Source organism: Pantherophis guttatus, chromosome 5, assembly GCF_059756535.1.
Source record: "Pantherophis guttatus breed Tessera chromosome 5, ASM5975653v1, whole genome shotgun sequence".
Lineage (NCBI taxonomy): Eukaryota > Metazoa > Chordata > Lepidosauria > Squamata > Colubridae > Pantherophis > Pantherophis guttatus.
The window spans coordinates 13,570,240-13,583,686 of NC_142067.1; the positions used below are offsets into that span (position 1 = coordinate 13,570,240).

Here is a 13,447-nt window from a genome sequence, read left to right on the forward strand (position 1 = left end):
ATCCATCTATCTCTATATGTATCTATCATCTCCCTATCATCTCTCTCTCTCCTCTCCCTCCCTCTCCCCCTCTCTTCTATCTCATCTATCTAACACTACCCTAATCTATCTATAATCTTTCAGCCAGTTTGGCCGCTCTGGCCTGCCAGGAGCTACTGGGTGGCGGTAGAGGCTGGTGATAACCCGGAGACTTAGAGGGCGCCAGCTTGGGGAAGACCTTGGGTCAGCCACACAGGTGGGCTTCGGGCGTTGCCAAGACAACCTGCGATCGCCCCCGCTCGAGGCGGCTGCCCTCAGTTATCCTGTGACCCGGGACAAGGGCGCTTCCCTCTTAGCTCCGCCCCGCTGGGGCCACCGCTCTGCCGGGTGTGCGGGCAAAACCCACCAGCTTCCTCCTCCTCCTCCTCCTCCTCCTCCTCTTCCCCTTCAGCAGCAGCAGCAGCAGCAGCAACCTTGGGGCTCCTATGGCAACCAGCCTGCGCGTGCCGCTCGCCTGGGCGCGGCTGGCAGGAGCAAGCCGGAGCAGCCGCCGAGGACGAGACATGCGAGCGTCGACCGGGGAACCGCCGGAGACCAAGGCGGGGGACTCCGGGAACCGGATCTACGGCGAGAGCAACGATGGGGGGCAACCCTGTGAGTGGTGGGCCGGCGGGGGTGGAAGCTTCCCCTTGCCCGGCTTGGCTCTGGAGGGTCGCTCAGGTTGCAGCCGGAGAGCCTCGCCACGCCTGGAGGAGGCGAGACTTTCTCTTCCAGGCTGATTTGATCCACGGGATGAGTGGAGAAGATTTCCAGGGTTGTTTGGGGTTGTTGTTTTTTTTGGGGGGGGGAGGGAAGAAACGGGGGGGGGCTTCAGCCCCAGAAATTGGAAGTTGATGGAGTGGAGAAGATCTTCCAGGTTTTTTGGGGGGGGGTTGCGGAGGGAGGGCTTCAGAGGCAGCATTTGGGAGTTAATGCTCAACCCAGACTTTCTCTTCCACGCTGCTTTTATCCACGGAAATGGGGAAATTCTCCAGGTTTTATTTTGGGGGGTGAGTGGGGGGGGGCATGGGGAGGTAGGGCTTCAGCTCCAGCAATTGGAAGTGAATAGGTAACCCAGGCTGGGTTGGAAACCAAATGAAGGGAAAGACTTCTCTGTGGGCTGAGGATGATGGGCTCTGGGAAACCCCTGTTGGATAGATAATAGCCAGATCGGTTTGCAGAATTAAGGGATAGATGCAGTGGTGAAATCCAATTTTTTTTACTACCGGTTCTGTGTGGGGGGTGGCTTGGTGGGGGTGGTGTAGCTTGGTGGGCGTGGCAGGGGAAGGATACTGCAAAATCTCATTCCCACCCCACTCTAGGGGAAGGATACTGCAAAATCCCCATTCCCTCCCCACTCCTGGGGGAAGGATATTGCAAAATTTCCATTCCCACCCCATTCTGGGGCCAGCCAGAGGTGATATTTGCCGGTTGTCCGAACTGCTCAAAATTTCCGCTACCGGTTCTCCAGAACCTGTCAGAACCTGCTGGATTTCACCCCTGGATAGATGCAGTCTGTGGTGGGGTGGGGTGGGGTGGGACCTACATCCCATCCTGCTATAGATCAGTTGCACCCTTGCACCCAGCAGGGCTGTGGCCGGTGATTGGAGAATTCCCTCCTTTGCTTCTTTAAAAGGGAACTGGTGGTGACATCATGGGCATGCCCCTGTCGTTGTCTTGGCAACAGCGTAGAAGCAGTTTGCCCCATTCACTTACACCTGGATGTGTTGTTGTTTTTTTTCAACTTCCCAACCAAATCCATAGCCCTCGGATTTCCCAATATTAAGATCTATTCTTCCAAGCTTTTTGACATCAGCCAAGAACTATATATGATGTTAGGTTAACGTTATATCATGAATCACACCTTATTTTTAGATTTTAGATTTAGATTTTATTGAACTTCTATACCACCCTTCTCCCAAAGGACTCAGGGCGGTGTACAGCCATATTAAAACATATATACACCACAAAATTTAAGAACAATTTGAAAACAAATATATAAAATTTGGCCCACGAAATTAAAAACTAACAAACACCCAATTTAAAATTCCTATTAGGCCAGCCCGGCTTGTTGGAATAAAAGAGTCTTCAGGGTGCGGCGAAAGGAACGCAGGTCAGGAATCATACGAATCTCCGGGGGCAGCTCATTCCAGAGGGCTGGTGCCCCCACAGAGAAGGCTCTCCCCTTGAGTGTCGCCAATCGACATTGTTTGGCCGACGGCACCCTGAGGAGCCCCTCTCTGTGAGAGCATATTGGCCGGTGGGAGGCTATCGGCAGCAGAAGGCGATCTCGTATATACCCCGGTCCTAAGCCATGGAGTGCTCTAAAGGTGGTAACCAGGACCTTGAAACGCACCCGGAAGACCACCGGGAGCCACTGCAGCTCGCGCAGGGGAGGTGTTACATGGGTGCGCCATGTCGCCCCCATAATCACCTGCACCACCTTGAGTTATTTTTATAAATAACTCAAGGTGGTGGTCACTTTGTAGGGGAAATAGGCTGCATAGTAAAATAAAATAGAATACAATAGAATAGCGCTGGAAGGGACCTTGGAGGTCTTCCAATCCAGCCCCCTGCTCAAGCACACCCTATACCATTTCAGATAAGTGACTGCCTAGACTCTTCTTAAAAATATCCAGTGATGGAGCGCCCATGATTTCTGCAGGCAAGCTGTTCCGCTGGTGAATTGTCTTCACTGTTAGGAAGTTTCTCCTTCGTTCCCGGTTGGTTCTCTCTTTGGTTAGTTTCCAACCATTGTTTCTTCTCCTGCCCTCTGTTGCTTTGTAGAATAATTTGACCCCCCTCTTCTTTGTGGCAGCCCCTCAAATACTGGAATACTGCTATCATGTTGCCCCTAATTCTTCTTTTCTTTAGACTAGCCAAACCCTAATCTTGCAGCCTTTCTTCATATGTTTTAGTCTCCAGGCCTTTGATCATCTTAGTTGCTCTTCTCTGAACTTTTTCCAAAACCTCAACATCTTTTTTGTAGTGTGGTGACCAAAATTGGTTGCAGTAAAATAAAATATTCCTTTCTCCTATTTTCACCACAACAACCCTGTGAGGTGGGTTGGACTGATTGACAGGGACTGGTCCACAAAGTAACCCCAAGCCAGCTTTCATGCCTAAAGTGGGATTAGAATTTACAGTCTCCTACAGGTCCTCACTACGGTTGAAGTGAACAGGTCTGATTTTGTTCTGTCTCTTTTACAAAGAGATAAATATCATCCCACACTTGGTCTCCTCCAATAATGGGATTTGATGCTCTGTACAGCACCTGGTTTGAGAAGTTTGTTCAATCTGATATCCAATTCCATTCTGCTCTGCATCAATCATGATGAGTCACCCTAGCTGGGATGTGCAGAGAAGAGCAACTAAGACGATCGAAGGCCTGGAGACTAAATCATATGAAAAACAGTTGCAGGAATTGGGTATGGCTAGTCTAGAGAAAAAGAAAAATTAGAGGTGGCATGATAGCAATATTCCAATATTTGAGGGGCTGCCACAAAGAAGAGGGGGTCAATTTATTTTCCAAAGCATCTGAAGGCAGGATAAGAAACAATGGATGGAAACTAATCAAGGAGAGAAGCAACCTGGAATTGAGGAGAAACTTCCTAACTGTTAGGAAGTCCTAACTGTCAATTAATCAGTGGAATAGCTTGCCTTCAGACGTTGTGGATGCTTTATCACTGGAGGTTTTTAAAAAGAGACTGGACAGCTACTTGTCTGAAATGGTATAGGGCAGTGATGGCTAACCTTTTTGCCATCGCGTGCCAAAAGCATGGGGAGCATGGGAGGGTTGTGCGTGTGTGTGCCCACACCCATAATTCAATGCCACCCTGCACCCCCGCACATGTGCATGCGACATCCCCACGCCCTACCCCCGCTTTTGGCACATGACGGCAAAAAGGTTAATGGTGGGCCCGGTAGGCCCGTTTTTTGCCCTCCCCAGACTCCAGAGGCTTCCTTGGAGCCTGGGGAGGGTGAAAACAGCCTTCCCCACGCCCCCAGAGGCCCTCCAGAGGCCAGAAATGGCCCATTTGCCGACTTCCAGTGGGCCCAGAAGGCCCAAAAATCAGCTGGCTGGTGCGCACATGCGCGCTGGAGCTGAGATAGAGCAATACTCACGTGCCCACAGATATGGCTCCGCGTGCCACCTGTGGCACCCGTGCCATAGGTTCGCCATCACGGGTATAGGGTCTCCTGCTTGAGCAGGGCGTTGGACTAGATGGCCTCCATAGTCTCTTCCAGGTCTAGTCTGATTTATTGTTTGGATTATTATTCAGGGATTAATACACAGAATCTAAGAAACCAAATAAATCCCAACTGTAGCAATTATTTATTAGTGAATTCACCAAAGGTCTCTGAGAGCTGTTTGAACCAGTTTTTCTCCAGAATGCAAGACTGAAGAGCTAATCTTTCTGTTTTTTAACAGGGACCTGAAAAGTCTGTTGACTGATAACAATATATTGAGACATTTCTGCTTCTTTCCCAGCCTCAAAGTCAGTCTCAGAGACCTTTCTTCCGCAGATTAAGTCTGATAATAATTGCTTTGCCGTACCAATAGAAGCTTTACTTAACTCCCCACCCCCCATTTCTTGTTCTTAATGCCCAAACTTGGTTTTTATAAATTCCTCCAAAAGGAAATAAAGCATGTTTTATTCTTCAGGTCACTTTTCCCTTAATATTATGTCTTGTCACCATAAGATGTTAGAATATTTAGAAAATATCAGAATATGGTTTGATTAAATATTTTGTTTTGATAGAACACGGCATATCATTTGAAAATTCCTCAGCTCATCTGTTGAAATTGTCTTTTCTAAAACAGGGAAGAAGTTTGTGTATGTTGAACCACCAAGGAGAGTGAGGGAAGTCCTTGAGGAAGAGATGTATTTCCAGAGGGATGAATGCAGAATCAGACACCCTTCAGAAGGTAAGCTTTGCAAAACAAGATAATTGGGGGGGAAATTCAAATTTGGAAGTGCTTACAATGGGACGCAGTGGCTCAGTGGCTAAGATGCTGAGTTTGTCGATCGAAAGGTCGGCAGTTCAGCGGTTCGAATCCCTAGTGCCGCATAACAGGGTGAGCTCCCGTTACTTGTCCCAGCTTCTGCCAACCTAGCAGTTCGAAAGCACATAAAAAATGCAAGTAGAAAAATAGGGACCACCTTTGGTGGGAAGGTAACAGCGTTCCGTGCACCTTTGGCGTTTAGTCATGCCGGCCACATGACCACGGAGACATCTTCGGACAGTGCTGGCTCTTCGGCTTTGAAACGGAGATGAGCACCGCCCCCTGGAGTCGGGAACGACTAGCACATATATGCGAGGGGAACCTTTACTTTACCTTTACCTTTACAATGGGAAGATTTCATATCTTAATACTTTTGTACTTTGGAGCACAATGTTCGTATTCTGAACATCGATACAAAAAAAATTAAAGCAATTGATCAGTGCAACAGCTTGCCTCTAGAAGTTGTGGGTGCTCCAAAATTGGAAGTTTTTAAGAAAAACCTTTGTGTAAAATGGCACAGGGTTTCCTGCCTGAGCAGGGGTTTGGACTAGAAGACCTCCAAGGTCCGTTTCAACTCTGTTGTTATTGTTGCTGCTGTTGTTGTTACTATTATTATTATTATTATTATTATTATTATTATTATTATTATTATTCTACACAAAAATGACAATATACACAGCAAATGAGATAACTATGCTGGATTTTGTATTGTTGTTGTTGTTGTTGTTGTTGTTGTTGTTATTATTATTATTATTATTATTATTATTATTATTATTTAATCTTTAGTGAGATTCACAGCCTTTGAGGCTGGTTAATAGCTCAGCAGCTCGAGTCCTAACCAAGGACGTAGGAACTGTTAAGGTATCATCGGCTGTTCCGAGTAAGGTGGTTTTTTGTAGAGTCAAAATGTTCAAGTCCGGCAAATTTAGAATTTCTAAATAGCGGGGTAGCCCTTTGGGTATTGCTCCAAGGGCTATTATTACTATTATTACTATTATTACTATTATTACTATTATTACTATTACTACTATTATTATTATTATTATTATTATTATTATTATTATTATTTACTTTATTCATTAAACATGAAACTCAGTCAACTGAACATTCAAAAATGCATCACAAATACCATTTACTGGTGCTAATGGTTGATATGGGTTGCTGCCAGCATCCTAGATATCACTATCATCTATTATTATTATTATTGTTGTTGTTGTTGTTGTTGTTGTTATTATTATTATTATTATATTTACTTTATTCATTAAACATGAAACTCAGTCAACTGAACATTCAAAAATGCATCACAAATACCATTTACTGGTGCTAATGGTTGATATGGGTTGCTGCCAGCATCCTAGATATCATCATCATCATCATCACCATCTTTTTTTTATTATTATTATTATTATTATTATTATTATTATTATTATTATTATTATTATTATTATTATTATTATTAAATAGTGACAGCAAAAAACAGCCACAAGCAAAATCACAGGTATTTAGCTAGCTCTTCAAAACCCTTTGGAATAATTCAGTTTTAATTCATTTCTGAAAACCTCCTACTGATGTGGCAAGTTCTCACTTCTAAGTACAGAAACGCGTTGTGAATATGCAGAAAGTTGAATTTTAAATATAGATCTGCTTCAGGGAATAAATATAAAATCACATGGAAAATAGATTTGTTATTGTATGTGTGTAATCTATTCTCTTGGGGTTGGAGCTGGTCTGTGTGGTAATAATGAATCCAAAGCAAGTCACGGTGAATTCAAGGCCCATAAAGCATCTCTTAAATGGCCGTGCACCCCTTCCCCATGGTCACATGATTGCATACTGGGCACTTGGCAACCAGTCGTGGTGTTCCGTGGTCAGGTGACTGCCATTTGTGACTTTTTTGCTGGTTTCTAGCAAAAAACTATTTGAATGAATGGATTTGCATTTATTATATAACCACCACGTTCACTTAATCACTATCACATTTGCTTAACGACCACTGCAAAAAAGTTCATAAAATCATTTCTGCTCATGTGGGAGCCTTAGCTTACAACTACAAAAACTTACGACTGGATTTCTGTTCCCAATTGTGGTCATAAATCAAGGACTACATGTACACTGCCATGGACCACTTCCTGCCCCTGAGCAAATGAAACATTATAGATCCTAAATGGGGCCTTTCAGCATTTCCTTTTTGCTTACAGTGTTCCAAAAAGCTTCAAAGCAATCCATTTGTAAAGCCCCCCACCACCAAAAAGGCTGAAGTAAGATCATAAAATTGTGATGTTCCACTTAGCGATTGCCTCGATTAAATCCCACGTCTCGGTTGTGGTTGCAATACAATACAATTATAATAATGCTCTTCTGTATGTTATGAACAGTGGCTCTGGAAAGAATTTGGAGCTTGAAAAGAAATTTTCCCGTGGGAGCCTTCAACCCAGCATCACAGAATCAAAGCTGCTTCCTTTCTCAACCTTACTACTCCAGGCATGCCGTCATAAGAAGTAAGAATGTAGTATCTCCTTTCTTTCCTGCTCCCCAAAACCAAAAATGTGCATTTCAAACAACAGAATGACATAGTGATTGCCAACATTCATTACATTCATAGAAGCGAGCTCGCCAGACACTGGATCATATCGTGACTAGCTGCTATTTCAGAGCTTATGCAGGAAAAAAAAGTAGCTTTTCTCCAACTAATAAATACTGTTCTTAATTGGATAAATGGCCTAGTTATTAATATACTGTGTTTCCCTGAAAATAAGACCTATCCCAAAAATAAGTCCTAGCTTGATTTTACATGCGTGTCCAATATAAGCCCTACCCCCCAAAATAAGCCCTAGTTAACACCCCACCCACTCCTTTGCACCTGGTTGCACAAGGTGGGCTGAGGCCCCACCTCAAGCTAGAGTGGGGATGGGGGTGGAGCTGCCCCACGTGCCCCCGCTTACTTTAGGACAGTTGCAGCCAGGCCTCCCACACCTTGACATTTGACTCGTCTTGTCGGCCCACTTCTGCGGCCTTTGTTTTGCTGTCAGGGCCTTTGAGGCCAGGGGGCACTGCATGTGAGGAACAGCAAGTGGCCGCAGGAGAAGTGGGCCGGCAGTAGCCACACAGGCTCCTGCTTGATAGGGCTGTTGGCGCTGCCGCCGCGAGGTGAGACAGTGAAAAAGACATCCCCCGAAAATAAGACCTAATGCCTCTTTTAAAGACCAAAAAAAAGAAAAGAACGGGTCTTATTTTCAGGGAAACACGGTAGAATATTTATTCTATTCTCATGAACCAACATATTTCAAAATGTACAATGTATTTCAAAATGTAATCTATATAACTTATATATAAGTTACAAGTTACATTTTGAAATACATTGGTTCATTTCTTGAATTCCTCCTACCATACAAAATTGACAACGTATTTGCATTATATGTGTATCATAGTATCATGTGCTCCTTTTATATATATCTTATTATTGTTATTCATGTATTCTATTCCATACACTAGATAAATAAATAGAAGAGAGCTACTTTCTCTAAACTACATAAATTAAGAAAGTTCCCAGATGGCAGTCAAGAGATAGGGAAAAAACTCTATTTCTCTATAACTCAGGAAAGTTATTATATATTTTTTTAAAAAAATGTTAATCTAAAAATTGTTATAACATTGCTTCAGGTTTTTGGCTTAATACATCTTTCCCCCTGCAATGTCTACTTCAAATAGTTACCTGCAATTTTGAAACACAAAAGCAGTATTCGGAAATTCCAGATAACCAAAGATAGTTTTCCAACTTACAGTATATATATATATACAATGATTTTTTTTTAGTTAGATCTGCAGCATATATTCACAACTGGGTTTATACCTTATATTACCAACCCAATGGACTACAGCTGTTTTAATAATTTGAATAATTCTGAATAATTTTTGATGATGGATTAGCTGGAACAGAAAGGCTGTTTAATCCATGTTTCTCAGTTATATCACACAGATTCTTTTGAATGCCTTCTAAACAGAAGATATAAAACAGCCCTCCGATTCATGGCTAGTTTTAGATTGTCTTCTGTGGTTTGGGGATACATTTCCTTTTGATGGAGATCTTTAGAAGTTTTAGTTCCTGATTACTAGAAGCCAGTTCATGTGTGAACACTGCTAAATGGAAGATTATTATAACCCACAGAAATATTGTATATAAATACAAGAGCTGCGGTGGCTTAGTGGTTAAAGTGCAGTACTGCAGGCTACTTCTGCTGATCACCGGCTGCCAGCAGTTTGGCAGATCGAATCTCACCAGGCTCAAGGTTGACTCAGCCTTCCATCCTTCCGAGGTGGGTAAAATGAGGACCCAGATTGTTGGGGGCAATAAGCTGACTCTGTAAGCCGCTTAGAGAGGGCTGTGAAGCAGTATATTAGTCTAAGTGCTATTGCTATTGTCGTATAAGATGTTAGGCCAATCCTGATTGCTACGTCTATCTCCCCATTGATATTCAGGATTGATGTACAGTAGCTGACCCAACTGACCTATCCATTCAATGACCTTCAAGGTTGAGCTGAGATACGAACACTACTCTTCCAGGTGTCTATTGAGATTCTCAGTCATCCAGGTCATGGTGCCCCAAAGGTGTTTCCTTTCAAAAGGCAACCGGGTTTTCTCATTTTGCTTGAAGACAGTCCAGTTACCTTTTGAAAGAAAACACCTTTGGCACACCAAATTGTGCAAGAGTATGAAAGGATTTCCAGAAACAAAATTGCAAACTGCAGGATTCAGGTGACTCTGAGGGCATAGATAAACCTCCAAATGACCACATGTTGCAAGGAATATACCATATTTTTTGGACTATAAGACGTATCTAAATTTAGAAGAGGAAGACAACAAAAAAAAGTTTTTGTCCTCCCTTTTTTCGGGCCTTTTTTCAGCCCCTTTTCAGCCTTTTTTTGGCCTATTTTGGGGGCTTTTTGGGGCTTTTTTCTGCCCATTTTTGAGGGTTTTTTTGGCCCATTTTGAGGGTTTCTTGGCCCGTTTTTAGGGCTTTTTTGGCCCATTTTTTTTTGGCTTTTTGGCCCTTTTTTAGGCTTTTTTGGCCTATTTTGGAGTCTTTTTTCGGCCTTTTTTTCAGCCCATTTTTGAGGCTTTTTTCAATCCATTTTCGAGGCTTTTTTTGGCCCATGTTTGAGGCTTTTTTCACCCCATTTTCGAGGCTTTTTTCAGCCCATTTTTTGGCAATATTTGGTCTATAAGACGCACAGACATTTTCGCCCCCAATTTGGGAGACAAAAAAGTATGTCTTATAGTCCGAAAAATACGGTAAATCCTTCCATTCTCCACCCTTCAGTCAAAACTGCAGAATCTTCTAGGATGAGAGATGAAACATCTTTAAGCAAAACAAGAAAGCCCATTTGCCCTTTGAAAGAAAACACCTTTGGGACTACTCTTCCCACTTTTAATCAAACAATTTAACTGATATATCTGGGAATAAAACTCCCTGCAATTTATTTGGAAGTATTTATGGTTAGAGTTGCTTAGTTTTTCATTGCATCAGGTTTTAAAATGAGTTTTCGATTGGGGGTATTCCCCATTGCACAATCATGTTCAGATTTCTCTGATTTATGAAGGGAACAACTTCATTTTTTATTTACTAAAAATTTACGTTGTTGAGGCCCTAATAACTTATATTTCATTAATATTCTGTCCTTAATGGAAAAGACCCTGGATGAGTAGGAATGTCTATGACAACTTAAGTAGATTTCCACTTTCCATTTAGGAAGAATTACTTGATTTCCTTCCACTCATGATGAAATTTATTTGTTTAAAACAAGTCACAGAACTGCTCCACAAATGCAATACTTACGAATCTCAATTTTGATACTTTCTCCTTTCTAGGATAGTCATTCTGAAAAATTGAATCTCCTCTGATGGAAGTCACGGAAGAAAAGGAAATCTATGGCTGTCACATTTATCCGAACATAGACAACTATATTTTAGTATTTATAAAGTTGCTTATAAAATAAAATTTGAAGCTATGCACCTGCCAACCAGTGTATCTAAGATGATCATCTATGTCTATGACTTAGTTCACTACCAAATAATTCACTATTTATAACAAAAACAAAAACAAAAATAAAAACGTCCCATTTCTCCAGATCGTTCCGAGTAAATTTGAAGTTGGTATTTTCTATTTGTAAGGTCCTCCAAAGTTGTTAAACCACACTGGCAGCTTGAGCAAATGGAAAACATTAACTTTGAGCTTAATTACTCATGGTCTTTGTACGATTTTATACTGACCTACATCAAAGCCAGTTTTGATCTGAGAACAACTGTGCTGCTTTTTCAAACACTATTGATTGATTAAACTGTGCAGTAAAGAATGAATTGCTTAAGGCTTATAGAGATAGGAGAAAGGGAAATTCGGTGGTTTTTTCCATCCTTTTTTACACTCAATCCTCCAGGTTATTGGAGGCAAAAGGTTTCTGAGATAGCAGTAATCAGTATTACTGTAAGTGTTCGATCTGCAATCATTTATTTAGCAACTGTTTGAAGTTACAACAGCACAGAAAAAGTGACTTATGACTGGTCCTTCCCCTTAGGACCATTGCAGATCCCGCCCCCCCCGGTCACGTGATCAAATTGCAGCGTTCCAAGTCATTTGATTGACTTGCAACTTTCCCAGCTGGCTTTTAACAAGCAAAATTAATGGGGGAAGCCAGATTAGCTTAATGACCATGTCATTTGCTTAACAACTGTATTGATTCACTTAACAACTGTGAGAGAAAGTGCATGTCTCGCTTAAGTAACTAAGCCTGGTTTAGTAACGGAGATTCTGCTCCCCAATTGTAGTTGTAAGTCAAGGCCTGCCTATAAGGGATTGGAAATCAGCATCTATTCCTCAAAAAGAATGGTCCCCATTGCATTTGTACCCTCCTCTCCAAGTCCATCTGGCTGAAATCCCAGAATTGGTTTACTTCTGCCTTATAATATCTACCATTACAGCAGAATGAAAATTGCCCCTTTTACTAGACCTCGTTTTTGGTTCCATATCAGAGGAATATTTAATTCCACTCCAGTCTGAGAATGGATAGTGGACTTTCCCAGTCACAGGTTTCCCTTTGCTGGTGAGAAACTTCAATAATATTCCAAAAATGTTTCAAGCATTCTGTTAAGTGAGTGTGGTTTTTTTCACCATCTCCTTTTTTTAAAATATAGAAAGGAAAGTTCTTTGAATCCTCTTTTTCCATCTGCTTGTAGAGAAAATCTCCTAAGGAGGAAAATGGCATAGGGTTTCCTGCTTGAGCAGGGGGTTGGACTAGAAGACCTCCAAGGTCCCTTCCAATTTTGTTATTCTGTTATTTTGAAAAGATTTTCTTGTCCTATTATGTTGGCAAGGGGAAATGGTGAACATGTGGACACCATTAAGGACCAAGATGAGTACAAAGCTAAAGAAGATAAATTTCCAATTGCCATTTCATTGTTTTGTTAAGAAACGTTATATTTTGGGTTATATTATTTCCTTGTTCACCATCTATATGATGCCCAAGATACATTTCTCTTTTGCAAGGTGTTCTTTCTTATATGAACAAATCCCATTTGGAGTACTTTTAACTTCTTTTAGTTTTAAAACACACATTTTTAAATAGTTTATTTTTATTTTGAGTTTCACAATGTGGTAGGGCCCATTGCTTCCAAAGATTGTTGGCTCCTGAAAAGAGGATTACTATTTTGGTGCACTATGTTTCCAGGGTAAGTTAAGAGTGATGGAACCTTCACAGTTCTTGCTTCCTCTGCTGGGGTGGGAGAGCACATCCTACTAAAAATCAGTAAAAAAAAAAAAAAAAGAGTGTTTCTATTGGATGTTTTGAAGTAAAATTAATGACATTGGTCATCGATCTCCCAGTTAGAGATATTGCTCAAGTTTAGCCCTGAATTGGACATTGCTAGATATATTTTTATACATATTTCCACAGACCCCTTATCTTTTCTCTCAAATCCCAATGATTAAAAAAGGGGGCAAAAAAATCCCAGAACTAGAATCCTGTACATCAGTGCCCCCCAAACTTTTGGGCCCCAGGGACTGGTTCTATGGAGAGGGGGCATGCTTTCGGGTTCTGCCTGCATCCCGCAGATGGGGCTTCCCTTGTTTGCGTGGCCCAGTTTCTGGCATGCCATAGCCCGGTTCCGGCCCATGGCCTAGAGGCTGGGCACCCCTGTTGTACATGGCAAGCCCCTCTTCCGAAAGCAATCCAATTTTGTAAGCTAATCTAGTGTCAGGGGAATTAGATAAAGCTTCCAAACCAGTTTCCTCAAGTTTCCTCTTGTTTCAATCCCTTCCAGGAATGAAAATATTTCTGGTTGCCCCCATCAATCTGAGATGGTGTATCTGAAGTGACAGACCTGGGGCTAACATTAAGATGGGAAAAGATCAAATCTCAAACTTAGAACAA

General features: G+C 42.1%; 1 protein-coding gene across 1 annotated transcript; it reads left to right on the forward strand.

The window, feature by feature from the left end:
• The first annotated feature begins 289 nt into the window (after positions 1-289).
• On the forward strand, positions 290-11,153 carry C5H11orf97 (chromosome 5 C11orf97 homolog). The gene is made up of 4 exons (XM_034408739.3): positions 290-633; positions 4,844-4,948; positions 7,402-7,524; positions 10,893-11,153. Exons 1-4 carry the CDS (start codon positions 465-467, stop codon positions 10,895-10,897), a joined length of 402 nt encoding a protein of 133 aa, XP_034264630.1. The 5' UTR covers positions 290-464; the 3' UTR covers positions 10,898-11,153.
• Positions 11,154-13,447: the final 2,294 nt, after the last annotated feature.

Coding starts and splice junctions, on each gene's coding strand:
- C5H11orf97 (XM_034408739.3), top strand. CDS start 465: ATGGCAACCAGCCTGCGCGTGCCGCTCGCCTGGGCGCGGCTGGCAGGA. Junction 634..4,843: donor CAACGATGGGGGGCAACCCT/GTGAGTGGTGGG, acceptor TTTCTAAAACAG/GGAAGAAGTTTGTGTATGTT. Junction 4,949..7,401: donor AATCAGACACCCTTCAGAAG/GTAAGCTTTGCA, acceptor TGTTATGAACAG/TGGCTCTGGAAAGAATTTGG.